Raw genomic sequence first — 25,903 nt, 5'->3', positions numbered from 1 at the left:
CTATAAACCCCCCCCCCCCTCCCCCGCGTTTTCGCTCTCCGTCCCACTGGCCTTCTCCTCAGCGATCAGGGTCCTTGGAGGGCCAACGAGGCTGGTGTCAGCTCCGGACACACAACGGTCTTGATTCGCAGCATTGACAGCCTGATGAGATGTTTTGATGACGAGAGCCTACAGCAGGAAAGAAACGAGGCCGTAGGGGCCGTTGGATTCGTGGTGCTAGCTATAATGAAGCGAGGAAGCGGAGGAGAGAGGACTGCGGAGGCAGTCACTGCAGGCGGTAACACCCATCCAAGTTGATCTCTAGAACGCTCTCTATGTACACGATAATTATTGACAGTCACATCATTAATGTATATTGCCTGGGTAGGTGACCGATTCATAACCCTATCGTCTCCATGGCTAAGCATCCAAAGGCAAGCCCAGCGATCCCAATGCACCTGGTACAATTAGCAACTTCAGCAAAAGAAAAGGCAAAAGGTTATACATACGATGCAGCGCCATATCATCTCCAAAGACTCTCTGTTTGACCTCAGGACCCCACATCATGTCTCCTGTCTTCCCATCATATACGGCTCCAGATGCCCCGATCACCAACTTGATACCGGAATTGGGCCCTTTACTCTGGGGCATTGACTGTGCATCTGGGAGCCCATGTCCTGACTCCCCAGCCACAATCATGTGAGCAATGCTCGCGGCAGCTATTTTTCCCATTCGGACTGCACCTGCTGCCAGTCGAATTCCAGGCGTCGCAATCACATCGCCCACCGCGAAATGGGAGTCGCTGTTGGGTATATTTCTGGCGAAGTGTGTGCTATTGATGGCCTGTCAGTGCCATTTCAAAGGTCATTGGTTGGGAGAGGACATACCTTGGGAGGGTCTCCACAAATCCTCTCTCATCCAGCGATTCTTTCGGGAGAAATTCAGTGATTGGCGCAGCGGACGAGGTTGCCCAGATTACCTCGTCAGCTGCAATCTGGTGGCCGTTCTGCAAAGTCACTATCTTGGACGGACCCGATTCCTCTGTGACATTGATTACACGGTTTTCCAGAATCACGGTGACTCCGCCGCCTTCGACAATGCGATTGACCTGTTCTCGGAACTCCGAGGGCAGGGGCTCGGAAGACAGAAGCTCAGAGCGAGAGTGTACCAGAGTCACCTCCTTGGTAGGGTGCCGGTGCTTTATTTCTGCCGCCATTTCAATGCCAACCGCGCCTAGAGATGTGTTAGCCCTGAAGGTGGAATGTCGAATTTTGCAAATTATGAGTACTAACCTCCTCCAATGACAACAATGGATTTGCATTGCTGCAAGTGGTCGATATATCGCTGAGCTTGTGCAGAATACTCCGACTTCGTGGTAGCCGCCGGAACCGTGGGCCATGGACGCCTGAGGCCAGTGGCCACAACGAGATAGTCATAGTCGAGGGATTTCTGCTGTAAGCCCTCCGATTCACCCGATACATAAAGCAATGACTTCGCTTCCGGATCGACCTTTACGGCAGCTCCCTTGAGAATAGACACAGACTCTCTCTTCAACTCAGGGATCTCTTCCCACGTTCGCCAGGGCTTAGGAATAAAGTCTCTGGATGTATGAGCCATTGGCGTTCCAACGGTGTGATCTACGCTGCCATTAATATTTCAGTGAAACAGACAAGATGGAAGATGGGGTCACGTACAAAATCCGTCTCTAGGATCCAGGATCGTGATCTTGGGCATGTTTCGGGGAGCATGGGGAAGCTCCATTTTCTGTCCCCCAAAGCCTCCTCGTCCACCACCACCACCACCTCCTCTTCCACCTCCCCTACCACCGCTCCTGCCACCACCTCTACCTCCCTTGCCGTACTGAGCAATGGTCCCGTCGCAGATCCGGAGGAGGTTCAGCGCCGTGGACAGACCCGCGTATGCACCCCCAAGGATAACCACATGCTGCTCCCTGAGAGCCGTACTTAATAATGCGGGAGCCATATCAGAGAATGAATGATTGCAAGATCAATTGCAAGGAATGCGATGTATAACTGCTGTCGAATTTGGCAAGTGGGCTTCGGTTTGTTAGCTTTGTGAGAAAGAGATCAATAAAAGCTAAGAATTGAGACTGAAAGAATCGAATACTTGTTAAACATGTCTGAAACCCCTAATCACCCATCTGACTTATATATATAGGGGATTGAGGCAAAATGCGGCGTTTGGGGCAATCCTCGGACCTGGATGCCGAGTGCTCGGGGAATTGGTTCGGAGTTACCACCTTCGGACACTACCAGAAGCTTTCGAGAACACGCGATTCTGGTCGGACATAATCTCGGCAAACCGGAGTTATACTTCAGATACAGAGATGTGTCATTGAATTGGCATCTCAAAGTCTCGGAGGAATCTTTTATGGACTGTATCAACCATTGGCATTTCGCCACCAACCGGTCGAACCTGGCAGAGAGTCAGAGCGGCGGCGATGGCTAGCTCCGACGTGAGCGAGGTCTTTTCGGACGTACGTTACCCCAACAGCGACATGGAAGTTGATAGGATTTAGAGGATGATTATGCTCCTGATAGTGATCTCTTCAATATGCGCTCGCTGCCTTCATATCACTACTTGACCTAAACAGGAACCCTCGATCGCTTGTGACTTCCACAGAAGCGGTATAGTGACGGGGCCCAGGAAAGTCTAGATAAGACCCGCATATGTTGGAATAGGTGGGCATCCCTCTTGACCCCTCGTTATATATTTGTTTATACTGCAAGATCTGGTTCTCATAGACATACAAGTAGTTATTGTTGGTGTAGTGCTTACAGGAATGACTGACGATGAAGTGATCCCTCATGAAAGGGTGGCCGGTGTCTTCCTTGTACTTGTACATGTCGCTACCGCATATGCCTTCCGGCAAGCCAGCCAGACCTGACTGGATTTCGTAGAAAATAGTCCTTTTAGATGATTTTCGTAAACACCTGTGACAAACGGTGGGGATATTTATACTGCTAGCTATCCGAGATACTAAATGATCTTCAGCCCCACCAGATCGAACGCCATGATCATCTTATTCTATTTCCTCTTTAGCTTCAGCTTCGTAGTCATTACAGAAAAGGTCTGGTCTGCCTGACATGCTTCTCGATATAACTCCCTCCTACCTGCTAACCAGCACATGCGACCATAGGGTGTGGAGAACAGGGCTTCCCGTCCGCTCAGCCGTACTTAAGCCACACGCCGGGAGGTTAGTAGTTGGGTGGGTGACCACCAGCGAATCCCTTCTGTTGCATGTATTTTTGCTGTTTTTCTCATCTCTTATTGGTGGAGAGAGTAGCACAACCATAATACAAAGGCGGTTGACCACCAGCGTATCTCATGTCTTGTATGGTTTTGCTCACCCCATACCTATTCTTATTTTCTGTGCATCCTGAAGTGGGTTCTCGAAGTGAATAATGATGAAATACCAATATCCACTTCACTCCGTCGCGGAAGCAAAATGCCCCGCATTATCTGTTTGGAATTTTGTCTCCACCGCCGCAGTAGCCGTCATTGCGCTTCATACGACCAGAAATCCATCGCGAGTTGCTTTGATACCTTCTTTGAACACTTCCCAGTAAATTTCCATCAATTTTCCTCTTTACCGGCTGAATTGGTTGAGCGAGTTGAGCGCCTTTCCCTTCCCTCCATTCTGAATATCGCAAGAGTGAGCAATGCTGGCGCCGAAGCTGACACATTTAAGTGTGTATCCAATGGAAGATATCTGGATGTTGCCAATGCCAGACTGATTCAATTGATGACAAGGACGATTGATACATATGCGTGCATGAGAAGGTGAGTGACCGGGAGTGTTAAGTTGGTAAGATGTTTTTATAAACGGGGAAACTAATTGTGTGTGCCAAAAAAGGCGAAGCCCAGAGGAGGTATGCCAGTCTCGAAGCTATCCTTCCTCGCATTAGTCGGCTGTGATACCTCAAAATAAACCTTTTTTTCAGCACACACCTTATACTATGATTGAAGCGCTGACAATCCTGCGAGAATAAAAACCACAACCCAAGGAACTTGTGATCGCTGATCAGCGTCCCGGGTGCATATACATCCTTACTTTTAGGGGTCTGGTCCTCGGCGGGGTTATAACCAAGAACTGTCTACTGGAGATGACGCCTGGTTTTTGTTTCAAACTTTTCTTATTGTTAACCCCACTACCTCCTCAATGGTGAGGTTGTTCTGTCAACTTGTGGATCACAACACGCAACACGCAACAATACATCGCAGCGCCACTGTGAAAAAAAAAAAAAAGTGGAAAATGGAAAGAAATAATCAAAACAGTGGCTGATGGTCATACTTCTCCGCCAGCAACTGCGCCGAAGCCGCAACAGCTGCATTGCATCCACTGGAAATAGCGCCCGCAACCACCTTATACGGAGTGATGCAGTCGCCCGCAGCAAAGACTCCGCGAATACTAGTCTGATGGAAGGGCGCAGTGGCAGCTACATCACCATTCCCGGGAACGAAACTGGGCGCAAAGTCCAAGCCCAGCTGAGCAGCCAACGAGCTCTTGACCTGTGTGTTGGGGTTATGCACGAGAAACGCTTCTTCGACCTGACTGCCATCGACAAGCTGTACCTGAATAGAGACTGGGGAGCTCAAGTCATCACCACTAAGAGCAAAGCTGGTGATTTGACGGTTGTCAACCTTGAAAATGGTATTGCTGCCCTGACTGGATAGGGTGGTAGTCAATTGGGACCCGAGACCCTCTGCCCCGTTGGTATATATGGTGACCTGGGAGGCGAGCTGGGCGGCATTTTCGGCCTGATGCATAGCCATGGGGACATTTGCGGCGGACTGGATGGCGAGGACGCCGGCCCGTTTTGCGGTTCGGTCTTCGTATCCCTTGCAGAAGAGGCAGTGGAAGCTGAAAAATAAAGAGTTAATACTGACAACAGGAGACAATCGGTGATACAAGATTGAACTCAAGAGCATCATACATGCGCTTTCCCCAGGCATCAGCATAGCCGGGGATTTCTGGAAGTATGTCCTGGGATCCAGTTGCAAGTATCAACTTCCTTCCTTGCCAAACATGACCATTCGCGTCTGTCACTCTGAAGAGGCCATCGTCTCCCTTCTCCACGTTTTCAATGCTTGTATCTTCCAGCCGAACGGTGGAATAGTTGGACAGGATTTCCTCACGGGCCTGAGCTCGAAACTTGGCGGGGTCCTTGTGGTCCCAGGTTGGGATCATATGCATGAACGGGGAATTGCCATTCCGGTAGGACTGGCTATCAAAAAGGATGGCAGTGTGCAGTTGGCGCGCAAGAGTGAGGGCAGCTGTCAACCCAGCAGGGCCGCCGCCGACGATAAGGACGTCAACTTTTTCAGTGGTCATTTTAATTGTCTCGTGTGAGTTTCTTAGCTGACGGGTTGGATAGAGAGAGGATTGATGGGGATATGGAGATGGGGAACAGAACAGGCTCGGCGGGCTCGCGCGAGGTATAAATGTTGGAACCGAGAGGGAGCGGTCAGCAAGGCTATCGGGAAAGACAAATGTTTGTCAAAACCCTACTGGAATTCAATCCCTGTAGGTGATCACACCAGTTACCGCGCTAAGGGACCGCCACATATCCCTGTAAACCTTGGATGTCTGTGAGCTTCTGATATGCGGTCTAGATAATACATCATGGACACCTCTCGGTGTGACTGGATTTCGATCTAACCATTTCAGTCACCGTGAACAGAAAAGAACATAAATAGGGCTCTCGAACAGCCCCTACTCCAATTTCTAAAGACAACTGCAATAGTTCCCGTCTCGCCCCTTGAATATTATCAGAATAAGCAGTCCTCCTCCTTGATCCGTAAGCACTCCTACCATTGGAATATGATGACAAGCGACTGTTGCTAATATAGAACAGACAACATGGCGAACCTCATGATCATAATCCTGACCTTCTGGCTCTCCGCCACTGGACTGATGGCGAGCCCTACGCCCCGGCCCGATGAGAACACGTTCGACGCTGTGGCTGAACCTGAAAACTGCTGCCTCTGAGCTTGTCCGAAGGACCTTTGTCTTGGGTGGGGCAATGTGCGCTAGAATGTGGGTATTGGATGATGGATACATACTTTGTAACTAGAACCAGAACCTGTTGAATGAAAGTGGAAACCGATTGTATCTCGTTTAATCTGGAATATGTTTTGTATTAATGTAGATGGTGCACTGTACCTGGATTGAAAGATATCTATCTTCTAAACTCCAATTCAAAGAAGGGAATCTTACTCCCAATCCAGTGCATTCGACAAGTAAATGTCTCCGTCTAGAAAGATCTGTTGTGTGGAAAATACGCCTCAGACAGCTAGACCAGCGCACTCCGTAACAAACCCCTTCGAAATCTTGGTGTAATATAACGTCTCTTACAGGTATCCAACCCAAACGTGTCTTGTGGTTGTATTCTCCTTTTAGTACAGGGCACAATTATATACGTGCGTATTCAAAATCCTTGACCCTATGACCTTCTACGAAAGGGTTACCCTAGATTGTGTCTAGTTACATTCATTCGGGGAACTAACTTGACTCTCTGACCTTCTTCCATAAGTGTCCGCAATCCTAGCTCTACCACTGCCAATAGCCGGTGCAAGTCCGATCATTCCATATCCGGCCATGGGACCCAGTTGTCATCGTAGCCAAAGAATTTTCTAATCAAGGGCAAATAAGGAGAGTCATTGGGGCAGTACTTGAACCTGTCCAGATTCGATATGTGTTCATCAGTGTGTGACAGCTCTTGATAACACGGACTGTGTCGGTCAACGAAGGCCTCCAACTTTTGCCAGTCCCGACATAATCGAGCCTGCCCATCTCCTGGTCTAAATCCGTCAACGGCATTAGGAGGGACGTATCTTGGTGTGTCATCCGCGGTGCACATGGTCTCGAGTCTAATGCTGTCTAGACAGTGTAAGATATGTTCATAGGTGATGCTTTGGGGCCGATTTTGGCGATACTCCTGTATGGAGATGAATATATTCCGCTGGGTTGGTTAGAAGGTTAGCGATAAATCACTATAATGTGGATCCCGCCCCACTTACCACACAATGAAGGATATGATGTGCATTGAGGATGTAGATGCCACTGGTCGGATCCCAGGGAAAGGGCTGTGATTTGGGAAGTCCCAGACGGTTGGCTTCATTATGCTGGATAGCAATAATACCGCGTTCCCATGGAATATGAGAGTCCCACAGGTCACTCAAATAGGTCTCGTTGGTGGAGTTACTGTATTCTGTGTTCCACCACAATGTATCTTGCTTTTCCCACTGGAGCTTTGCTGTTTGAGATTAGTGACAGGCTCAGACATAAGAGAGGCTTAAACTATACCGGTGGCTGTCATTCTTGGGTCAGATCTGGGTATGAGAAGTAAGACAAGGATGATATTCATCGTAACGGATATCAAAGCCAATCCAGATATGACCGGGTTTCGTAGCATCCTTTTGGCAATGAAATCTCTTCCGGGGTGACTCAGGGAGAGCTGGTGCCCCTCGTCATCACTATGGAGTAGATGATTGCATTCTTCCTGAAGAGCCATGATTTGCCTTGTTCCTTATTTGGTCAGTTGGAAGTGAAGACAGGTTCCTATTTTCAGGGGATGGACGGTCAGTGCCATGTACGAGCAACTCGGTCAGAAGAACATGGCCCCTCTGGATTGCTCATGCAATGCGACAAGTGCAAGGCTGAGTGCGTGGCTGAACTACTCGTTGTTTGCTCTTTTCCCCTGTCAGCCTGATTTCCAATAGATGTGGGCACTCGGCCGCTGAGGGGGAAAAGAAGAAAAAGAAGAAGAAGAAGAAGAAGAAGAAGAAGCAAACAGGCTATAGAATGGGCTGGAGGGATGGCGTTCTTGGGCAGGGGAGGCTCTTGGCAATACTACCTATAATTGCGTTGGATTGTCTACGAGACAGGCGTGGAGTATAATCCATGTATTATATAGCTGGATGCTCCTGTCCACGTTCTGCGACACAAACGATTATTCGACGTATTCTGCAACAACTGTTTGCTTCTATCTTCAAAAGAGAACCTGCTCTGGCCATCGGTGCAATCCCAAAGTCATGTCGACTAACAGTCAATGGAGCAAGCAGCCCTTTGGCTTTGCGTCACCTGGAGATGTCCTTGCGGCCGGTATCGCTCTTCCTCTAGTTTGCTCCATAGCTGTTAGTCTGCGCTTTGTTGCGAGGGTGCAACAGAGGGCGCATATCGGGATGGATGATTGGTTGACAGTTCCAGCAATGGTATTCTCACCCCTCAGTTGACCTTGGTGTTCCCTGAAGCACCTTTGACCGTTCTTGTAGGCTCTGATCATTGCTATGGGGGTATGCTTTATCTACGGTCAGCGAGTTCACTTCTGCCTCATTCAGTGCGTAACTTACAATGGCCAGGGTATTCAAAGCGAATCATGGGTTATCCGACCCCATTTCCGGCAGGCAGCGACCCAAAGACCGCAATGTCGAGGTATATGAAGGCGTATGCCATCGAAGCCAAGGTCGGTCTATTCTTATTGGTCTGAGGAGCTGCCCTCTCACACGTCAGTAGATCGAATTCTATTTTCAACTTTTTATGATCCCAGCATATGGCCTCATCAAGCTCAGCATCATACTGCTCTACCGGCGGATTTTTCTCGTTCACAAAAATTCGAAATTGGGCTGGACGTTCCATGGGTTCGTTACTCTGACCGTGGTTTGGACCCTGGCGTTCTTCCTACTCTTTTTGTTTGGATGCAGAGAGAAAATCTACCTTCATTGGGCGCCGCTCGAGGAGGTCAAAAACCAGTGCGGCAACCCGCTCACGGCGGAATCAGCCCTCGTCATCTCGGACCTCATCATGGATTTGATGATCCTGTTTCTACCCCTGCCAATTGTTCGTATCACATAATCGTCCAATATCAACATTATATGACGCAGTTTGATTGACGGATCCCGCTCAGATTTGGGGGCTGCATATGCGGCTGCGCCAGAAGATCATGTTGATTGGGGTCTTCTGTGTGGGGTTTGTGTAAGTCCCAACCCCTCTTTCTCCAACTTTCAGAATATCGCGCTTACTTCGGTTTCCGTTCTCCAATATCCAGGGCCGTTGCAGCATCGGTAGTCAGACTCGCCATCTACCTCATCGTCTACATGGCTGGGTACGTGACTGGATATGACCTCGATCGTGAGAATCCCCTGGTAGATCACCAACGCGAAGGTCTGACTGACAACACGGATAGAAACGGTCACGACAATGCTTTGGTGGAGTATGATCGAGGCCAGTCTGGGCCTTGTCGTTGCTTGTCTCCCGGTCATCCGCCCCCTCCTGGGCAAGGCCAAGGTGGCCCGGATGCCCGGCAAGAATCGCGGAGACGGCCAAAGTCAGGAATCCCAGCAGCGTCTTTTTGTGTTGGAGCCATACCCTGGGTCCGCATCTCAGGTACAGAGACAGCCCCAGAGCTTGAACACGCCCTCCAGCCGCTCGTTTTCAGATTGTGTGTAACGTGGTGTTATCGATGCCCAATCAAGATGGTGGCGGGGGGTTGATCGGTGGTCGTCGGTCGGGCTGGATGGGTCCGGCATGGATGGGTAAATGGGTAGGAACGCGATTGGAACTAGATATAGCCACCGCTCGCAGGGTTAGAGCCTCTTGGCTACATATACGCGTGCATTAGATTGCCGCCACATGAAGCATGTTTCCCTGTTTTCGTTGCTTGCTTCTGCCACCCAACCAGTATCTGCCAGTCCTTCCGGGGAAGACCCGAGCGAGGAGTTCTCCGTTTGCATCAGCGATCGTCCTGTCATTTATCGGAACCTTGAATTAGGCAACCAGCTAGCAGTCACAAGGAACACCAATTAGACACCGGTTGTGGTCGATCAGCCCTGCGGCTAAGCAGTGCGAATTAACAATGTTTGTGCCCTGTCTTGGAAGCAACCAGGTGCGCAGTACACGAGGCTTTTGATACACAAGGCCGACAGGCACACACACCTCCACCTTTAGATAGTTTCCATCATATCTTGGGCTCTATCCCTTGGTGGTGGGCTCTCTATTAGCTTTGCCCGATTCCAGAAAGTTGATCCCATTGCTGCTCCTCACCAATCCACACCCATGGCAGCTTCCAATCTTATCGTTTCCCGCGTTTCACTGACAGCTGAAGGGGAGTGGGATCAACTCATGGCCAGCTACTGGGCTTCCTGGCTCAACCCGCTCCAGGCCGCAGGGGAGCTAACCTTCGCTCATTTAGGAACGGGGACCCGGGAGGAACAGAACGCCTTTGCGGAGCTGAAAAAGGCTCTGCTCGACGAGGCACATGCAGACCCAGAACATACTGTCTGGATCAAATGCACTGAAACCCAAGCCAATCGCATCATTGGGGGCGGGATGTACAAGGTCCACTGTTCCAACCCCTACCGGGCGGGGGCGCCCACGCCTAGTGCTCACTGGTTTGCTCCGGGGACCGAGAAACGTGAATTAGCAGAGACGATGTACAGACGGTTATGGGGCTGGAGGGCCAGACTGATGAGTGATAGGCATGTTTGTGAGTATAAGGTACCATCAGGGTCACGGTGTCGTGTTTTGGTAGTGGTTGCTGATCAGGTCGAGTCATAGGCGGAAACGCACTCTGGGTCCTTCCTGCATATCGCTCCCAGGGAGCTGCCGGCCTCATTGTCGACCAGTTTGTCCAGCATGCCGATAAGATGCAGATGGAGGCATATCTGGAGGGCACCGAGATGGGAGTCCGACTGTATGAGCAGTATGGATTTGTCGTTGTCTCCAAAGCAAGCGTGGAGTTTGAGCCTCCCACCGGGACAGAAGGCAGTGCGGAGTGGCGGCGGCTTGTTGAAGACCTGAGATCCCATCCTGTGAGTATTATGTGGAGACCTGTAGGAGGGAGGCGCGGGACAATGTTTCCTTGGGAGAAAGCATGTCAAAATTCTAAGCTATAAACCTGTACTACGTCATTATATGTACCGGTGAATATAAGCCTGTACGGAAGGGTTGGGAATGGAGTTTTTTCTTTCTTGAGAAAGGAAGGGGGGTTGGCTCCTGCAGGGAGGTACCGTAGTCAGGCAGTGTGGTACTATAAGTACAAGTAGATAGGACAGCAGAGGTTTGCATCAATTATGCGATTCATATAGAATAGTTCGACAGATCCACCAATACCTTCCATCCATGCATGCCATGCTATGCACAACCAACCCCACAATACATACAGAAACAGCCCATCAACTAAGCGCTCTTCTTCGGCACCGCCTCATACAACGCATCCGTGACATGGGAACTATCGGGCTTCCAAACCTTGAGCACCTCAAAGCCCGCCTTCTCCAACAACGCAACCCACTGCTTCTCCGTGCGCTCCAGCGACGAAAACGTCTGCATCATGACCAAGTCCAACGTCCCGGTAACCGGCGAGACATTCGACTCGGGGAGGGTGTTCTCATTGATCAACAACAGCGAATCCTCCGCCATGGCGGTTTTTATCTGCGCCAGGGCCTCCAACGCCTGCTTATCGGGCCAGTCGTGAAGCACCGTGCGCATGTAGTACGCCTTCGCACCCGTGACAGGCTGCACATCAAACATGTTATATCCCATGGCCTCGATGCCCTCCGGCAGGGGAGACTTGATACCCGCAATAGCCTGGGGGAGATCCTGCACGATGAGTTTCCCGGAAATAGAGGGGTGAGCAGCCTTGAAGGTGGAGATGTCGTGGCCGACTCCGCCGCCGATGTCGATCAGGAGCACGCGGTCCGGCGATATCCCCTGCAGCCTTTCGGCGACGGGGTAGAACTGGTGCCAGTGGACGCCGCCAGCAGTGCGCGACATGGTCATGACGGAGTTGAAGGCCGCCTGGTCTTCGGGACTGCTGTCGAGGAACTCGAAGAAGTGCTGCTTGGTGGAGTGCGCGAATTGGAAAGGCGCGTCGTACGCCTCCGACGGGGTGACGTATCCGTTCTTCTCAAAGTATTCGTACAGGAAGGAAGACGTGCGCATGTTGAGGTAGCTATCACACTCAAGGTTAGACTTTTCTCCTCTTCCATACCATATCCGTCTTCATCACGGCGCAGGTGGTGTTTGGGGGGATGCGCAGAGAGACATACAAATGCTTGACTGCATCTCCACCCACGGACGTCAGTTCCAGCGCCAGCGGCGATGCCTCGTATGTCTCCTTGCCGACTTCCTTGAAGATGCCCTGGGCGGAGAGGTAGCGCATCAATCGGACTGCATTTGGCGCGTCGAAGTTAGACAACTGCCTCGCCAATTGCAGTTTCAGTAATGTAGGAAAGGTCACATACCAAGCAACTCCCTTTCACCCTTCGTCTTCTCGTGCAGAGCATCAGCAGTCAATTGCTTGGTAGGACCCTCAGCGTTGGCGAAAGCATCGAAAATGCCCATCCCCTGGCCGACGCGGACAGCGGTTATGACGTAGTACTTTCAAAATTGTATTGTTAGCAATTTTCTGGGTTTACCCATGGCTTAATCCCAAAAGACAAGATAATGGACGTACCGAAAGACAATGCTTCAACACCGTCAGCCGTGGCGGCTCCAAAGCCGCGCGCAACTTATCCATGGTCGCGAGAAGCTGCATGCGAGTGCCATGATCGATATTCTCGGGGGCGGGGAAGTCGGCCAGGGCGGCGTTGGCCGCGGAGAGCACGTCGGACAGAGGAGAAGCCATTGTAACTCTTCCCGTTCAGGAGCGACAGAAGAGGAGAGTGAGCAGTTGGAATCAATTGAGGAGAAAAGAATGGTAGGTGGTGTGGTATCTTGGATATTTAACCCCCTCCCTCATCCTCATCCTCAGCCTCAGCCTTACTCCCTCACCCACGGAGGGGCTGAGCTGATTGAATCGAGGGGTAATATCTCTACAAGCGCTTATAGTGAACCTGTTAGTGCCATGGACCCTTGCTAGCTTGCTGACTATTAGGTAGATAGCTAATCTGCTTGACCTGCCCTGGACTAGTAGCGAAGAGGAGATGCTACCCAAAGTCCCAAGGTACTATAGTAGGTACCGTTTGTATGCGCGATACCATGACGGGTACGATACAACCTGGTGAGCAGTAGTAGGTATGGGGAGAGGTAATCAACTAATCAACTAACTAGTGGGCTATCTATCTACCTAGACTCCCCAATCCAATGCCCAACCCCCGCCGCTAAAATTTCTATCCACTTCAATGTACCCAAGTTCGGCCCCCTGGTCGCATCGCATCGCATCGCATCCCCATCCCCGGCCTGTGCGGCAGTGGAACCAGTCGCAAGTGACAGTTGACACTTGTCCCGTGCACCGATCCGTTGGCCCGTTGACCCTGGTTCATCCGTCCTACTTACGCACTACTACCTACCTACTTACTCTAACTATGGACCATGAATCAGCCTCCCCAGATCTGATTCCGGGCTGCTTACACGCCGCACAACATAGCTTACCAAGATCTTGCTCATCAGTCAAGTGGAGGGAGGCTATGCTGACTGCTGACTGCTGACTGACTCGTTGTCCCCATGCCGGAAGATTTAATCCCGATTGGCTGAGTCGGACTCGACGTTGCGGCTTTTTGATTTTCAGTGTCCTTACTGCTTACGGACTTGCATGGGTCTGGATGGTTCTGGCCGGGGATGCCGTCGGCGTTCCCGGGAGCCGCAGAGGAAGCGAAGGCTTGGTGGCGTTTAGTGGGGATTGAGCCATCGGGCCATTGGGGATTGGGGTGGAGGGGGCTATGTATGGTGTCTTGTTGTTCGCTTAGTGGTGGGTGGGATTTGGAAGGGTGGAGGGTATGTATTTGATGTTTTTTGTTTATGTATCGAATAAAGGTGGTCATGGCATTTCTTTCGATTGTGCATAAATCAAACTCTGGTGTAAATTAGTAGAATGGCATTCTTATCATATCTGATTTATGAGTGTTGTTGATCCTTTGTTTGGCGGGTGCTTGCTAAGTAGTTAGGGTGATTAGTATGTAGGCCTTTAATCAGACTCACAATAATAAAACCACCTGGTAGAGAATATATCCAGAGCACCAACTTGAATAACAGATGAATATAAATATTGATCAGAGCGATATACATGTAGCTAGAAACAGCAAACCCCCATCTCAGATAAAAGTCAGTGAAAATACATTATCGACAGTGTCCAACCCATCAAACACTATACAAACACTATACAAACATAAGAAATCATCAGATAGTCAACCCATTCACTCCTCTCAAGACAAACCCCACAGATCCTCCCAACCCCCACATCACATACCCCCTCACCCCCGACTCTCACTACTCTTCGTCCTCGAGACCTGCGAAATGGCGACCTCCTTCGTCACCTGCCATCGCGAATCACTAACCAACAACTCCTCATCATCCAGATCGCCCCTTCGCTCCACCGACGCAACATGGCTCCCCACCCCCCGGGACGCTTTATCATCATACGACTGATTCGACAGCTTATAGCTCGCTGAAGCCTGGGTCAGACGGATGGGCTTGCCTTCACGAAAATAATCCCAGATAGTCTTGGACGGCGGAATGCAGCCCGCAATGACGAGGAACGCGAGTTCAAGGGCTGTCCACAGGTAGAGGGCGTAGCCGTTCCAGGTCACGTCCGTGGTGCTTTCGGCTTTAGTGAACGCCCAGGTTTTGATAGAGGCGCAGACGCCGGCGCTGGGGGGGAGGGGGTGTTAGTGGTGTTTCAGAGAGAGAGAGGGGTCGGGAGCGTACATAACACCCAGGCCGAGGAGGATGCATAGAGCAATTCGCTTTTGCATGTTGATTTTTAGTTCGAGGAGGAACGTGAGAGGGAGGAAAGCGAGGGCGAAATCGAGGTAGGCGCCCCATGCTGGCAATTGCTGTTAGTATGATCTTTTTCTGTTCCGCAGGGATTATATAGAACTAGGAGAATAACACAAACTTACCACCCTGAAGCATATACATGGCCAGGACGAATGTGGAATTGATACACTTGACCTTCCCGCTAATCTCGAGCTCAGGCTCCCATAGCGCAGCGGGCGATGTGCATTGCCCGAACATGATACCCAGGACAGCCAGACTGACGAGGAAGTACAGCACGACGTTGATGTCCAGGAACCAACGACGCCACTTCTTGGTCCCCGAGAAGATGCGCTTGATGAACAGCGCTACGCTGCTTTTCCCGAAGATCAGGGCAAACATGCCGATCGGCTCGTTGATGGTTTGCAGCTTCAGGACGTACGTGAGCTCGCTCGACGACAGATACTCGATGTGTCGGATACTGCCATGGCTGACCATTAGTGTGCTCAGTGAGATGGCTGTTGTGTAGAGGACCTAGTCAACACGGTGTTAGCATCGGTAAGGGCGCAGTGAGCAGGGGCGAGGCAACAAACCCAGCACACGAGCATGAACCAGTCATCTAGACCCAGGTCTCGCCTTGCGATTCGGCTCCAGAACCGCGCTATCAGAAGCAGTGTAGCGAAGGGCCATGGAACCCATAGACTGGTGATAAGACCAGGGCTGCGATTGACATTGGGAGGGATGGCAGCTGCCGACATGATGTATATCTATATCACGAATGTGCCGGGTCAATTCATAGAGATGGAAATGGGACGGACGATGAACCCAGTCCGATAGGAAACAACCCTGCATATGAACTGCATGCGAGATTAGATGCCATCGACATGCCCCCCCAACCTGTCAGCCTGGACAGCAGCGTGGCGATGAGGGCGTTCGTCCTAGCTCAGCGGGCCAAAATGCCCGCCCCAGAAACAGGAACTCAGGATTGGACCTCTTCGTCTATCAAGAGTGCTCTTCCGAGGGGGTGGTGAGAGTTGGATTACCCGGGTCGGCATCTGGTCGTTCTCGTTCATGGCGTGGAGGGGGCGTGGCGACGCCGTCTATTGACACATGCAGAGTGATGGCGAGCGAGGGGCCAATTTCGAATCTTGTATCTTGCATATAATATACATATGCAACTGGCTGGGATAGTGAGAATTTAGTTTGCGAGGTACCCAAATGAGTGAATATCCCGGAGGTACATATCCAACTTGCAGGAGTTGATGCACCTCTGGCCATTGGGATAGAGACAGGGGTTGTGATGTGCGTGGTGCTGCATACAGCCCTTGAGGCGTGCCAAAAGGGCATTGACACTACCGCTAGACGTCGTGTTAGTATTGATGACAGGTTCTGGGCATTTCATGCAAGCCGTAGTCCGACAAGAGTACAACTGGAGATGCCAAGTGATACGAGGTGAGGGGATTGAGTTCGGCTCCAATGTATCTCAAGTCACATCGGAGCGAAGGAAACGCACAATGCAACCATCCATGACACGGAGAAGGGTGCATTGCAGGAGATACTCGTGAGGGGGAGGTCCAGAGCATTCTCAAGAAGACGATATATAAATGGAGGTTCCTGGATCATCTGTATATATCGTAGAAGCCACCAGTTCAACATCAAGAGCACTTCATAGCCCAGTTCAACAGCAAGATCACTTCATAACCCGATTCAACACAATGAAGAACCAAACTTCCTCTCCCATTCACTATAATCCCCCCAAAACGGGCATTCTGTCCTACCTGCCCCCGACGTGGGTGCCTTACGCAGAGCTAATCCGCCTGAACAAGCCCACCGGGGTGCTGAACATCTACTTGCCCTACCTATTCGGCGCCCTCTACGGCTCCTGGATCAGCTCACCCAGCCCCATCACACTGATATCCCGGGTTCTGCTACTCCTCATCGCCTCGTTCATCCTACGCAGCCTCGGCTGTGCCTGGAACGACATCATCGACCGTGATCTGGACCGACAGGTCGTGCGATCCTGCCTCCGGCCCATGGCCCGGGGGGCCATTCCCCTCCCCCTGGCCCTGAACTTCACCCTTATCCAACACCTCCTCTGGCTGGCCATCATCTCCCCGATCCTCCCCCTCCAACAGAACTGGACCTACATCCTGCCCCTGACGGGGCTTGTCCTCGCCTACCCCTTTGGAAAGCGCTTCACCCACCACGCCCAGGTCATTCTAGGCGTGACCCTCGCTTGTGGAATCCCCATCGGTGCTAGTGCCGTGGGCGCGAACCCCCTGCACTTCTCCCCACCACCACCACCATCATCATCAACCACCCCTCACCACCCCACTAACGGTATAATCTCCCTCTTCATCGTTTACATCCTCTGGAGCATAATCCACGACACGATCTACGCGTTCCAAGACGTGGCGGACGACATCCGCGCCGGGGCCAAGTCCATGGCCGTGCGGTACCAGACCATCGCGCGACCACTGCTCCTCCTGTGCGGCCTGCTCATGGTAGCGTTGCAGGTCTATGCAGGTGTCGTCGTCGGTGCGCAGCTTGGCTACCACGTTATTTCCGCCGGCGGGTCGGCGTTAGTCGTTGGTGTCATGCTGTGGCGTGTGCGGCTGCAGGATCCCGGCGACTGTGAGTGGTGGTTTCGTCAAGGAACCCTGGCCTGGGGGCTGGTTGTTACAGGGGGGATGGTGGTGGAGTGTGTTGTTAGGGTGCGTGGGTAGAGGGGGTTTGCTCTCCTGTTGCTAGAGTGGTGTGGTTGCTCGGGTTGGCGGAGGCTGAGTGCCGCGGAGATGGGAAGAAAGAGAGAGTCGGTGATGGGTTCCTGTAGAATTGGGGTTGGGATTATGGTGATTTGTCTGGATTCTTCGGGTTGCACGGGGGAGAGGAGGGGGGGGGGGGGGGGGAACTGCATGGGTTTCAGATCGGTCAGCTCTGAATAATCTGCTTACTTCTTACTTGCAGGGGTAGTAGTGCAGGAGACAGTCAAATAGATAGTCAATCCTGTCAATGGCGTGCAAAAAGTGACTTGCCTACGGAGAATTTCGGCCTTGTTGGATTTCTCCAGCTCATCACAATCCAGGAAGTAAAGTCTCCGCGTAATGGCGGAGCGTTTCATGAGGGGTAATCGTTCTACCGATGACGAGCCCTAAGACATTCCAGCAAGACACGGGTGGCGGATACGAGAATGGAATTAAGCCACAGGATGGGGTCCAAGGAGATTGATTAAAATCATGTTTGTGAAGATAGTGATCTATCCTTACACGGATAGGAAGTTTATAGCATGAGTAGTGTATTGCACTAAAACCAGGAAAGTACCCATTCACTATCTATACTAAGCCCCTCATGATGACCCATTCACTCCTTCCCTCCACGTCCCGCGAGTCCCCGGGAACTCGCCCCGAGAGAACGTCTTCCATGCCTTGTCAGCCTCGGCAAGCGCATCGTAGCCAAACATCCAAGGCTGGAAGACCGGGTCCGCCAGGAAATTGGCAGTGCCGGCGAATGGGGCCTGCTCGCGCAGTTGTCGGTCCCGCTCCTCTTGCTGGGGCCCGTCCCGCATGGAGTGTCTTTGGCGGATCCAGCGTACCTGTCGCTTCATTTCCTCGACTCGAGGTTTGCGGATGGTTTCGTAGATGGTTAGGAGGTCGGGAATTTGCGCGGGGGAGACCATGCGCTGGAAGAGGGTGCTGAGCACAGCGGCGTCTTCGAAGGCTAGGGCTGCTCCTTGTCCGCTGCACTCGGTCTGTTAGCAGTCACAAGATCACACTGGATTCGGAGGGGAAACTCACGCATAAGGTCCCATCGCGTGTGCGGCGTCGCCTATGAGCGCCACACGGCCCGTCTCGTCCGACCAGCGCGCGGCGATGTCGCTCTCCAGCAACGTCCACCGGGTACACACGGACGTCAAATCCAGGATGCGCCAGAACTTCGGGTCCCAGCCATTTTGAAACTCTTGGGCGACGACCTCCTTGCCGACGCGCTGAGGGATCAACGGTACGTCCGACTCGGGCCCGTGCTCCTGCATGAACACCACGTTGAAGAGGTTGTCGCGCTTGAGCCGGTACGTGAGGGCGTTGCCCCCCGGGCCGATCCAGAGGTTGATCTGCGGCGGGCTCAGCAGACTTTGCAGCTCCTCGTCCGCTGCGGCGATCTCCGGGATGGGAACGGTCACTCGGTAGACGTGTTCACCACTGTCCCGGAGCATGTTCGGCTCGTTGAGGAGAATGCGGCGACAGGTTGAGCGTTCGCCATCCGCGCCGAGGATGAGATCCGCTTCGATGATCTCTCCGTCTGCTAGCTGTACGACTGGACGGTCTCCTGCTGTCTTGATGTCTTGGGTATCGACTCCTAGTCGGATCTGCGCGCCCTCTTCCTTCGCCGTTTGCGCTAGCAGGTGGTGGAGATCCACCCGGTGCACTGACAGATAGGGCGTCCCGTAGGTGGGTTCCATTGTCTCCAGGAGGGAGATCCTGGATAGTGCTTCACCGCGGTATGAGCGCAGAGTGGCTGATTCCGGCACCTCCGCGACCTCGTTGAGGGCGTCTAGAAGGCCCCAGGCCTTGAAGATCCGAGTCGCGTTTGGGGGAACTTGGATGCCCGCTCCGATCTATTCGGATGATGAGTAAAGGGTGAAAGATTGGGGATATATCTACTCACTTGTCCCAGCTCGGGTGCTTTTTCTAGCACGGTCACTTGGTGACCGGCCCGGCGAAGCCCAATTGCGGTCATTAGGCCGGCCAGGCCCGCGCCGACAATGACGACGGAAATAGAGGGCGGATTGGGCGACATGGTAGGTGCAAGAAGATATTCAATAGAGCTTGAAAATTATCACCGTGAGAGATATGCCCTTGTACACTTCTACTCTGGGGCTTCGACTGGTTAAAATAGCCTGTCTCTCGCATCTCGCCGTCTGTCCTGCGAGAAGCCCTTGATAGGCTGTCGCAGGACGAGGGGTGCTGGCATGGGAATCAACAAGTTCGGCTTTTGGTAGTGCAACTGCATCTATCTACACGACTCATTTGGCCCCCATTTCTTCCCATACACATCTTGGCTATTCTCCTCGGCTCTATGAGTTGAGAGAGGGCTGGTGTATCGATGGTACGAGTACGGGACGGGTTACGATACCACTGCCGCTGCGCGGGTAGTGCTTATGGTAGACCCGCCGTGATGTGGCCAGACCTAAGCTGACAGTGCTATAGGCACCCACAGGGTCTCTAAAGAGGGACTCTGATTGAGATAAGAAAGGGTTTGAAAGATTTCCCGTTGAAGGAGGGGAGATTTCGCGGACTTCTCCCACCTTCGAACTCTTGTCTTGTTCCTGTGTTTAATTGACCCCATGTTGTCTCCCTCACAGCTGAAGCTATTGGTAGCTGGTGCTGCTGGGCTTCTCTCACACTTATGCTTCTTTCTCCGCGGCGAACGGGATCGCCACGCTGCTGTCATCGCGCGTCTCTACCTCACAGCGACCATCGGCATCAGCCTGGCCCAATGGCAGGTCCTACAGATGCCTCTCCGGGAGGCCATCTTTGAGACCTTGGAGATCGACGGTGTCTACTTTGGTACCCTTGTCACCAGCATGATCACTTACCGACTATTTTTCTCCCCTCTGCACCATCTACCAGGCCCGCTGTGGGCGCGCATAACCAAGCTCCATCACGTCTGGAAGATCCGCCATGCCGACAATTATCGGTATACCAATCAGCTTCATCATCAATATGGAGATGTGGTCCGGACTGGTAGGTTTTGGGGACTATGTTTGGCGCAAACTGACTCGGTATAGGCCCCAACGAGGTCATGCTTTTCACCACCGATGCCTTCATGAAGATCTATGGGCCAGGGTCCAAGTGCACTCGGGGTACATTTTACGATATGATGCTGCCTCTGGTCTCGATTGTGACGACGCGGAATGCCCAGATTCATACCCACAAGCGGAAGCTATGGGCACAGGGATTAGGTGTTAAAGGTACGCCCCATCACACTCCCTCATTCCCCTCATCCGGTAATAATATATACAGCCCTGGAGGTATGGGAGCCTAAAGTCTTCGCCCACGCGCAGGAACTGGTCAATCAGCTGCGAAAGCAGATAAACAAGTCGATTGACATGTCCAAGTGGACGGAATACTACACATTTGACCTGATGGGACTCATTGGCTTCAATATCAAGTTTGGTCTTCTGCAAAAGCACAAGCACCTGGCACTGGATATGTATAGTGCTGGACATCCGGTCCTGGGAGTCATTGCTCCTACCCCGTGGTTATACTTCCTGACCCACGCCATCCCCTACGCGCAGGAGGGCTACAAGATGTTTGCTGGGTGGGCGGAGAAGCAATTGCGCGCGAAGATTGAAGTACGTATATTATGTCCAGACGTCCCACGTCAGGAATTCTTGCTGATCGCCGTCGTCCACAGAGTAAATCCCACGACAAGGACGTAAGTTACAACCCCCGAAGCATTTAAACATTCCGATCCCCCAGACTGACTCCAACCCCAGATCCTAAGCCATGTCATTCGCGACGCCCAAGAGAACGGCGGTGTCACCGCCAACTGGAACCATCTTCTCGGCGACTTTATCCTGCTCTTCTCCGCTGGAAGGCGAGTAACCATCTTCCTCCACGAACCAACTCTATCTAACCGTGCATTCTTCATTCTTAGTGATGCCGCCCGCCAAACCCTTACAAACGTCCTCTACTACCTCGTCCGCTACCCGGAGCACCGCCAACAGATCTGCGCTGAGCTCAAAGCCCTGGAAACAATCCACAGCCACAGAGCCCTACAGCAACTCCCACACCTGAATGCCGTCATCAAGGAGACGATGCGCTTACACCCCCCCGTTCCCTGCGCTGGATTGCGTATCACGCCCCCCGAGGGCATTCATATCCACGATACGTTCATCCCAGGCGGTACCACCGTTCTCGTTCCTCATTACACTCTCTTCCGACGTAAGTGTCTTGCTCCGTCCCACACTCACCTCACCCCACCAACCCACCCACCAACCCATCCACCTACCCACTAACCACATGTACAATACACTCCCCAGGACCCGACTCCTTCACCCACCCAGACGATTTCATCCCCGAACGCTTCTCCACAAAACCTGAACTCGTCCTCGATTCCCGCACATGGCAGCCCTTCAGCGCCGGTGACTACCAATGTATCGGGAAGAACCTCGGTATGATGGAGATTCGGGTCGGGTTGGCGATGCTGTTAATGAATTTTGAGTTTGATTGGGCGGATGCGGACCGTGGGGAGAGGGTTTTGGTGGATGCGAAGGATTACTTTACTACTGTGCCGGGGAGGTTGGAGCTTATTGTTAGGGAGAGGGGGGATTGAAGTTGAAGTTGAAGTTGAGGTGGGGATGGGGATGTGGGGAGAGATGGTTGGATGAGGATCGAAAACGGCGGTCGAAAATGAGGGATTGGGGATTGGGAAGGTGCGAGGGTGGGTATTTTAATCAAGTTGAACTAATCCTTCTTTGGGACTTAATTTACTGTAAGAGAGTCAGTTCTATTCTTAGTTATTTTTACATGGGCTCTGTTTATAGACAGATACTTATATCTTGAGCGGAGTGTACAACTACTACCTTCTTGGACTTAGTTGAATATAGTATCTATCTATCTGCTAAGCCACCAGGCTCTGGCTCATAGTAGTACTAGTATTTAGCACTTCTCTCCCCCCTCTTTTTTTCTAATTATAAATTAAACCCCCACCCCTGAAAGAAACAAAAAGAATCAAGAATTCAGGCACCAGTCAGAAACCCCGCCAATCACTGCAAAGTACCGACTGACCAAACAGCCAACGCAGCCAAAGTACAAACCTACTACTAGGTAGTAGTTACTGTAGGTAATTAATCAACATCTCTTCTCTTGTCGGGAATCCCGAGACCAATAGTAATGAATCACTCCTTACTGTAATGTAAGTACAGAGCCCCATCGACACTACCCCTAGACCTTGTCCTAGCACTCCTGGTCACCGAGTCCTACTACCTTAGGTACCTACAGTACTTAGATACATGAATCCCAAACCGTCCCATACCAAACCACCAAACCACTAACCAACCACTAACCCTAACCTAGCCTAGCCTAATATCACCAACTCTCAATCTCTTTGTCTCTGCAACCAACTCACACTAACTAGATAAGTGCTCAATCGCACGCCGCTTTTCCTCTTCGGGCTTTCACGCCTTTGCTATCTAGTGCCCATCCGGGCCGGGGATATTACATTACCGTTTAGATAGATACCATGATATCGCGGGGTTGTGTTTGTTTGGCGGGTCGGTCCGTGGCTTGACTAGTACTACCTAGTTTCATTTCGATTTCGGGTTGAAGAGTTGGGGGGGGGAGACATGGCCGATGAGGGGGACTACATATTAAAATATTGGCGTATCTATATCCCCCGTTTTACCTAGTTATGTGTGGGGTGGGGAGTACTTACGAATGGATGTACCGTTTTGGTCTACTTAGGTGTATGCATCGTGAGATGTGCATGCAGGCGACTTGAATTAGCGGAGAATTGAGAATAAGATATGTAGGTTTTCTAGTACCTATCTAGGTATGTGTCTAATTAGGGAATAATTGCCGATAGAACCGGCGGAAGTGGGAGGGAGAACCGGCGGAAGCGGGAGAACCGGCGGATTCCTTGGGCTTTTGGCCCCCAGGTTCGACCGACCGATCGATCATTGGCTCGATATTCTGGAACCTGTGCCTACTGCTTATTGCTTAGTTGAGGGTAGCGATGGACTGACTGATGCTTTTGATATGGGGCTTGAGGGGTTGAGGGTCCACTTTGGATGCAACGACAAATCTATTGTTGATCTATGGAATAATGTTTTGGAGGGTCAAGTCTACGTCCGGCTAAGCTGTATTGTACAGACATAAGATAGGAAATAACAAGAGTAACAGAATCCATCCAATGCGGTTTTCGCGTCGGCGTTGCCCGGGTTCTGGATGAAAAAAAACCGCCCCCATGCGCAGATTAAACGCCCGAATCGATCTGGTCCACGTAGTTGGTGTGGCTGAACTTGTCCCAGTCGACGCAGGTTTGTTGCATGACTGCGGGAATGTTCATCTCTGTGGCAATTGAGTCGGGTTGTTCCTATGCTGATGTTAGTCGCGGTCGGGGATTTCCGTGAACGAGGGAAGGGAGGATTACCAGGATGCTAAGCACCAAACCAGCGCTGGCGTGGTTGGACATGTGACAGTGTAGGGGCCAGACGCCCGGGTTGTCCAACTCCCACTCCAGGACCAGGTAGGAGGGCTCGTCGGTTGAACCCGCCTGGAGAATCTGCGTATCGCGCCGCTGGGGATTAGACGGGTTGGTGATGGTTCCATTCCAGGTCCCCGTACCCTCTGCCAAAACCCAGAAGTTGTGCCCGTGAAGATGCATCGGGTGCTGCATGGCAAAAGTGTTGGTCAGAATCATGCGTACACTCGTGTTGTTGCCGAAATCGTAGACGTTTCGCTCGGTTGGGTAGACTTGGGATACATTTTGATTCGCTAGGAAGAGAACGGGCTCGTTGTAGTCGGCCCGGAAGGACGATCCATCCACGAAAAATAGGATGTAGCCCGTTGCGTTGTAGCCCAGGGTAATGTTCACTGTGTCGACCGTTGAAGGCGTGGCTGGGGGCGCGATGGGATAGTAGGGTACCGTGTCTTCCAGAGGGTCGTTGCGACAGTGGTTGCTCTCCCAACTGGTTCCTGTGGTCTGCGGTACACTGCTGGTGTTGGCTGACTGGTAATATACTGCTGCCAGAGCGGTATCATATGTGGTGGACTCATTCAGACAGAGCATGTCGATTTCAGCCCGCAACCATACCGCATCTGTTGCGCTGCCCGTTGCTTCCACAATCACATCTGTCCGCTGGCCGGCTCCCAGAGTCACCACATTTGTAGTATAGGGTTCGACGGGAACAAAATCATTGGCAATAATTGTCATCTCGTGGTTATCAAGGCTCACTTTTTGATTGGCCAATGAGCCAGTATTGATAAAACGCAGGCGATATTTCTTTCCAGATTCGATTTGGAATTTCGAGAGGCCTGCGCCGGGCAAACAATCACCGGAGGCAGTCTGGTTGCAGTCATAGAAGCCCTTGCCGTTGATCAGATTGTTGTCTAAAGGTACAATGATGGGAGGCTTCTTGAATCCCTGAACTAATGTGTCGTAGTAGTTGTCATGATAGTAGTCGGATATCATCACAGGGCCAAGATCAAAGTCGTAGTCCACCGAGGGCTGGACGGGACCATAGATAATCATCGGCCCATAGAGACCATCGTTGTACTGTGCGCTGTAGTGGGAATGATACCAGCTGGAGCCAAACTGGTCGGCCTGGAAGGTGTAGGTGAAGGTGCTGCCCGGAGCAATAGGGCACTGCGTGTATCCCGGCACTCCGTCATACCAGGGACTCTTTTTCTGCGAAAGACCATGCCAGTGAAGGGTAGTCCCCTCGTCCTCGCTGTCGATATTGTTGGTCACGGTCACTTGAATCATATCGCCCCAATTGGCCTCAATCAGTGGGCCCGGGAATTGGTCGTTTATCAGAATCACGCTTTTGTTGAATCCATCCGGGGACTTGTAAGCGCGCGTGATAGAGAAGTCATAATATCTGATCACCCCGGTGTTGGGGGGCTCCCCTCCAGGAACTGTGTCTCCCCAAGGGGTGTCATCCACTAGGGACTGGGCCGAGAGGTCAGCAAGGGCAAGAAAGTCACGGACCGAGCGCACATACACAGTTGTCCAAAAACTTCGGAAGGTTTGGTGAAGGCAATGTCCCCCATTTGGATTGACCTAGTTAAAGCACACTGTTAGCGGATATCAATCCACGCTGGATAATGCAAGATTGTAGGTATACCATTGGTGCTGTATTGAGACAGCGCAGCTGCCAGAGCTGTTGTCAATGCCCAAACTTCTAGTAACCAAGACATAATGTATATTTTGCAAGCGAACCTGCTGTCAGAACCATCAAGTCAACGGCAAAGCATAATATATATGCACATCGGACAACATCAGGAGGCCCCCAGCAACGCCCGGGAGTCGTAGCTTGTTCCATGAAGTCTCAAGTCTCAATTGAAGACATCCCACGGCGACTAGATTGCGCCCCGCCCCATTTTAACTGACATGAAGACATCCAATAGAAAGTGGAGAGGCCTATGTTAAGCAACCTAGATTAAAAGGGGGCGCACCTCTTAGAGCTAGACCCAGCGCACAATGGTA

General features: G+C 51.8%; 12 protein-coding genes across 12 annotated transcripts; 5 read left to right on the top strand and 7 right to left on the bottom strand.

Moving 5' to 3' along the window:
• Positions 1-399: 399 nt before the first annotated feature.
• Positions 400-2,065, bottom strand: BO70DRAFT_427169 (NAD(P)/FAD-dependent oxidoreductase; the record flags this gene model as incomplete). Its single annotated transcript, XM_025547865.1, has 5 exons — positions 1,674-2,065; positions 1,272-1,616; positions 867-1,212; positions 489-811; positions 400-437 (listed from the first exon to the last, which is right to left on the bottom strand). The coding sequence occupies exons 1-5, from the start codon at positions 1,960-1,962 to the stop codon at positions 400-402; spliced, it is 1,341 nt and encodes a 446-aa protein (XP_025401926.1). The 5' UTR covers positions 1,963-2,065.
• A 2,169-nt stretch (positions 2,066-4,234) lies between these two features.
• On the bottom strand, positions 4,235-5,385 carry gliT (thioredoxin reductase gliT). Its single transcript, XM_025547864.1, has 2 exons — positions 4,938-5,385; positions 4,235-4,864 (listed from the first exon to the last, which is right to left on the bottom strand). The coding sequence occupies exons 1-2, from the start codon at positions 5,333-5,335 to the stop codon at positions 4,270-4,272; spliced, it is 993 nt and encodes a 330-aa protein (XP_025401925.1). The 5' UTR covers positions 5,336-5,385; the 3' UTR covers positions 4,235-4,269.
• A 241-nt stretch (positions 5,386-5,626) lies between these two features.
• On the top strand, positions 5,627-6,044 carry BO70DRAFT_427167 (uncharacterized protein; the record flags this gene model as incomplete). Its single annotated transcript, XM_025547863.1, has 3 exons — positions 5,627-5,640; positions 5,701-5,801; positions 5,859-6,044. The coding sequence occupies 3 exons, from the start codon at positions 5,627-5,629 to the stop codon at positions 5,990-5,992; spliced, it is 249 nt and encodes an 82-aa protein (XP_025401924.1). The 3' UTR covers positions 5,993-6,044.
• A 371-nt stretch (positions 6,045-6,415) lies between these two features.
• BO70DRAFT_394097 (uncharacterized protein) lies at positions 6,416-7,322 on the bottom strand (the record flags this gene model as incomplete). Its single annotated transcript, XM_025546432.1, has 4 exons — positions 6,416-6,472; positions 6,609-6,965; positions 7,024-7,259; positions 7,310-7,322. The coding sequence occupies 4 exons, from the start codon at positions 7,320-7,322 to the stop codon at positions 6,416-6,418; spliced, it is 663 nt and encodes a 220-aa protein (XP_025401923.1).
• A 1,205-nt stretch (positions 7,323-8,527) lies between these two features.
• Positions 8,528-8,922, top strand: BO70DRAFT_359820 (uncharacterized protein). Its single transcript, XM_025542630.1, has one exon. The coding sequence runs from the start codon at positions 8,543-8,545 to the stop codon at positions 8,855-8,857; it is 315 nt and encodes a 104-aa protein (XP_025401922.1). The 5' UTR covers positions 8,528-8,542; the 3' UTR covers positions 8,858-8,922.
• Positions 8,923-8,966: 44 nt separating this feature from the next.
• BO70DRAFT_359819 (uncharacterized protein) lies at positions 8,967-9,516 on the top strand. The gene has a single exon (XM_025542629.1). The coding sequence runs from the start codon at positions 9,203-9,205 to the stop codon at positions 9,449-9,451; it is 249 nt and encodes an 82-aa protein (XP_025401921.1). The 5' UTR covers positions 8,967-9,202; the 3' UTR covers positions 9,452-9,516.
• Positions 9,517-11,096: 1,580 nt separating this feature from the next.
• On the bottom strand, positions 11,097-12,662 carry BO70DRAFT_310070 (O-methyltransferase). Its single transcript, XM_025540153.1, has 4 exons — positions 12,456-12,662; positions 12,244-12,379; positions 12,049-12,169; positions 11,097-11,951 (listed from the first exon to the last, which is right to left on the bottom strand). Exons 1-4 carry the CDS (start codon positions 12,624-12,626, stop codon positions 11,180-11,182), a joined length of 1,200 nt encoding a protein of 399 aa, XP_025401920.1. The 5' UTR covers positions 12,627-12,662; the 3' UTR covers positions 11,097-11,179.
• Positions 12,663-14,077: 1,415 nt separating this feature from the next.
• BO70DRAFT_350749 (uncharacterized protein) lies at positions 14,078-15,450 on the bottom strand (the record flags this gene model as incomplete). Its single annotated transcript, XM_025541711.1, has 5 exons — positions 14,078-14,095; positions 14,275-14,587; positions 14,645-14,762; positions 14,839-15,226; positions 15,286-15,450. 5 exons carry the CDS (start codon positions 15,448-15,450, stop codon positions 14,078-14,080), a joined length of 1,002 nt encoding a protein of 333 aa, XP_025401919.1.
• Positions 15,451-16,434: 984 nt separating this feature from the next.
• On the top strand, positions 16,435-17,394 carry BO70DRAFT_256605 (4-hydroxybenzoate octaprenyltransferase; the record flags this gene model as incomplete). The annotated part of the gene is made up of 1 exon (XM_025538858.1): positions 16,435-17,394. A coding segment is annotated over one exon (960 nt), but the record flags the coding sequence as incomplete, so codon positions are not given.
• A 644-nt stretch (positions 17,395-18,038) lies between these two features.
• On the bottom strand, positions 18,039-19,486 carry BO70DRAFT_377885 (FAD-dependent oxidoreductase; the record flags this gene model as incomplete). The annotated part of the gene is made up of 3 exons (XM_025545227.1): positions 18,039-18,429; positions 18,487-19,304; positions 19,355-19,486. 3 exons carry the CDS (start codon positions 19,484-19,486, stop codon positions 18,039-18,041), a joined length of 1,341 nt encoding a protein of 446 aa, XP_025401917.1.
• Positions 19,487-20,066: 580 nt separating this feature from the next.
• Positions 20,067-22,084, top strand: BO70DRAFT_310066 (cytochrome P450). The gene is made up of 7 exons (XM_025540152.1): positions 20,067-20,433; positions 20,478-20,660; positions 20,713-21,044; positions 21,107-21,127; positions 21,189-21,289; positions 21,350-21,636; positions 21,735-22,084. Exons 1-7 carry the CDS (start codon positions 20,202-20,204, stop codon positions 22,025-22,027), a joined length of 1,449 nt encoding a protein of 482 aa, XP_025401916.1. The 5' UTR covers positions 20,067-20,201; the 3' UTR covers positions 22,028-22,084.
• Positions 22,085-23,668: 1,584 nt separating this feature from the next.
• Positions 23,669-25,614, bottom strand: BO70DRAFT_369264 (extracellular dihydrogeodin oxidase/laccase-like protein; the record flags this gene model as incomplete). Its single annotated transcript, XM_025544671.1, has 4 exons — positions 23,669-23,788; positions 23,846-25,366; positions 25,419-25,477; positions 25,542-25,614. The coding sequence occupies 4 exons, from the start codon at positions 25,612-25,614 to the stop codon at positions 23,669-23,671; spliced, it is 1,773 nt and encodes a 590-aa protein (XP_025401915.1).
• Between the last annotated feature and the right edge of the window lie 289 nt (positions 25,615-25,903).

Source organism: Aspergillus heteromorphus, assembly GCF_003184545.1.
Source record: "Aspergillus heteromorphus CBS 117.55 chromosome Unknown BO70scaffold_5, whole genome shotgun sequence".
Classification (NCBI taxonomy): Eukaryota; Fungi; Ascomycota; class Eurotiomycetes; order Eurotiales; family Aspergillaceae; genus Aspergillus; species Aspergillus heteromorphus.
Note: the sequence above shows the minus strand (reverse complement) of the source record. Positions and strands in the feature narration are given on the sequence as shown.

Bases quoted from the DNA above. Each gene is read 5' to 3' on its own strand.
- BO70DRAFT_310070 (XM_025540153.1), bottom strand. From the start codon at position 12,626: ATGGCTTCTCCTCTGTCCGACGTGCTCTCCGCGGCCAACGCCGCCCTG. The intron at 12,380-12,455 runs GTACGTCCATTA...CAATTTTGAAAG, and splicing joins TGTTGAAGCATTGTCTTTCG to TACTACGTCATAACCGCTGT. The intron at 11,952-12,048 runs GTATGTCTCTCT...TGAGTGTGATAG, and splicing joins GGAGATGCAGTCAAGCATTT to CTACCTCAACATGCGCACGT.
- gliT (XM_025547864.1), bottom strand. From the start codon at position 5,335: ATGACCACTGAAAAAGTTGACGTCCTTATCGTCGGCGGCGGCCCTGCT. The intron at 4,865-4,937 runs GTATGATGCTCT...TTTATTTTTCAG, and splicing joins GATGCCTGGGGAAAGCGCAT to CTTCCACTGCCTCTTCTGCA.
- BO70DRAFT_359820 (XM_025542630.1), top strand. From the start codon at position 8,543: ATGATCCCAGCATATGGCCTCATCAAGCTCAGCATCATACTGCTCTAC.
- BO70DRAFT_359819 (XM_025542629.1), top strand. From the start codon at position 9,203: ATGCTTTGGTGGAGTATGATCGAGGCCAGTCTGGGCCTTGTCGTTGCT.
- BO70DRAFT_310066 (XM_025540152.1), top strand. From the start codon at position 20,202: ATGCCTCTCCGGGAGGCCATCTTTGAGACCTTGGAGATCGACGGTGTC. The intron at 20,434-20,477 runs GTAGGTTTTGGG...GACTCGGTATAG, and splicing joins TGGAGATGTGGTCCGGACTG to GCCCCAACGAGGTCATGCTT. The intron at 21,045-21,106 runs GTACGTATATTA...CGTCGTCCACAG, and splicing joins AATTGCGCGCGAAGATTGAA to AGTAAATCCCACGACAAGGA.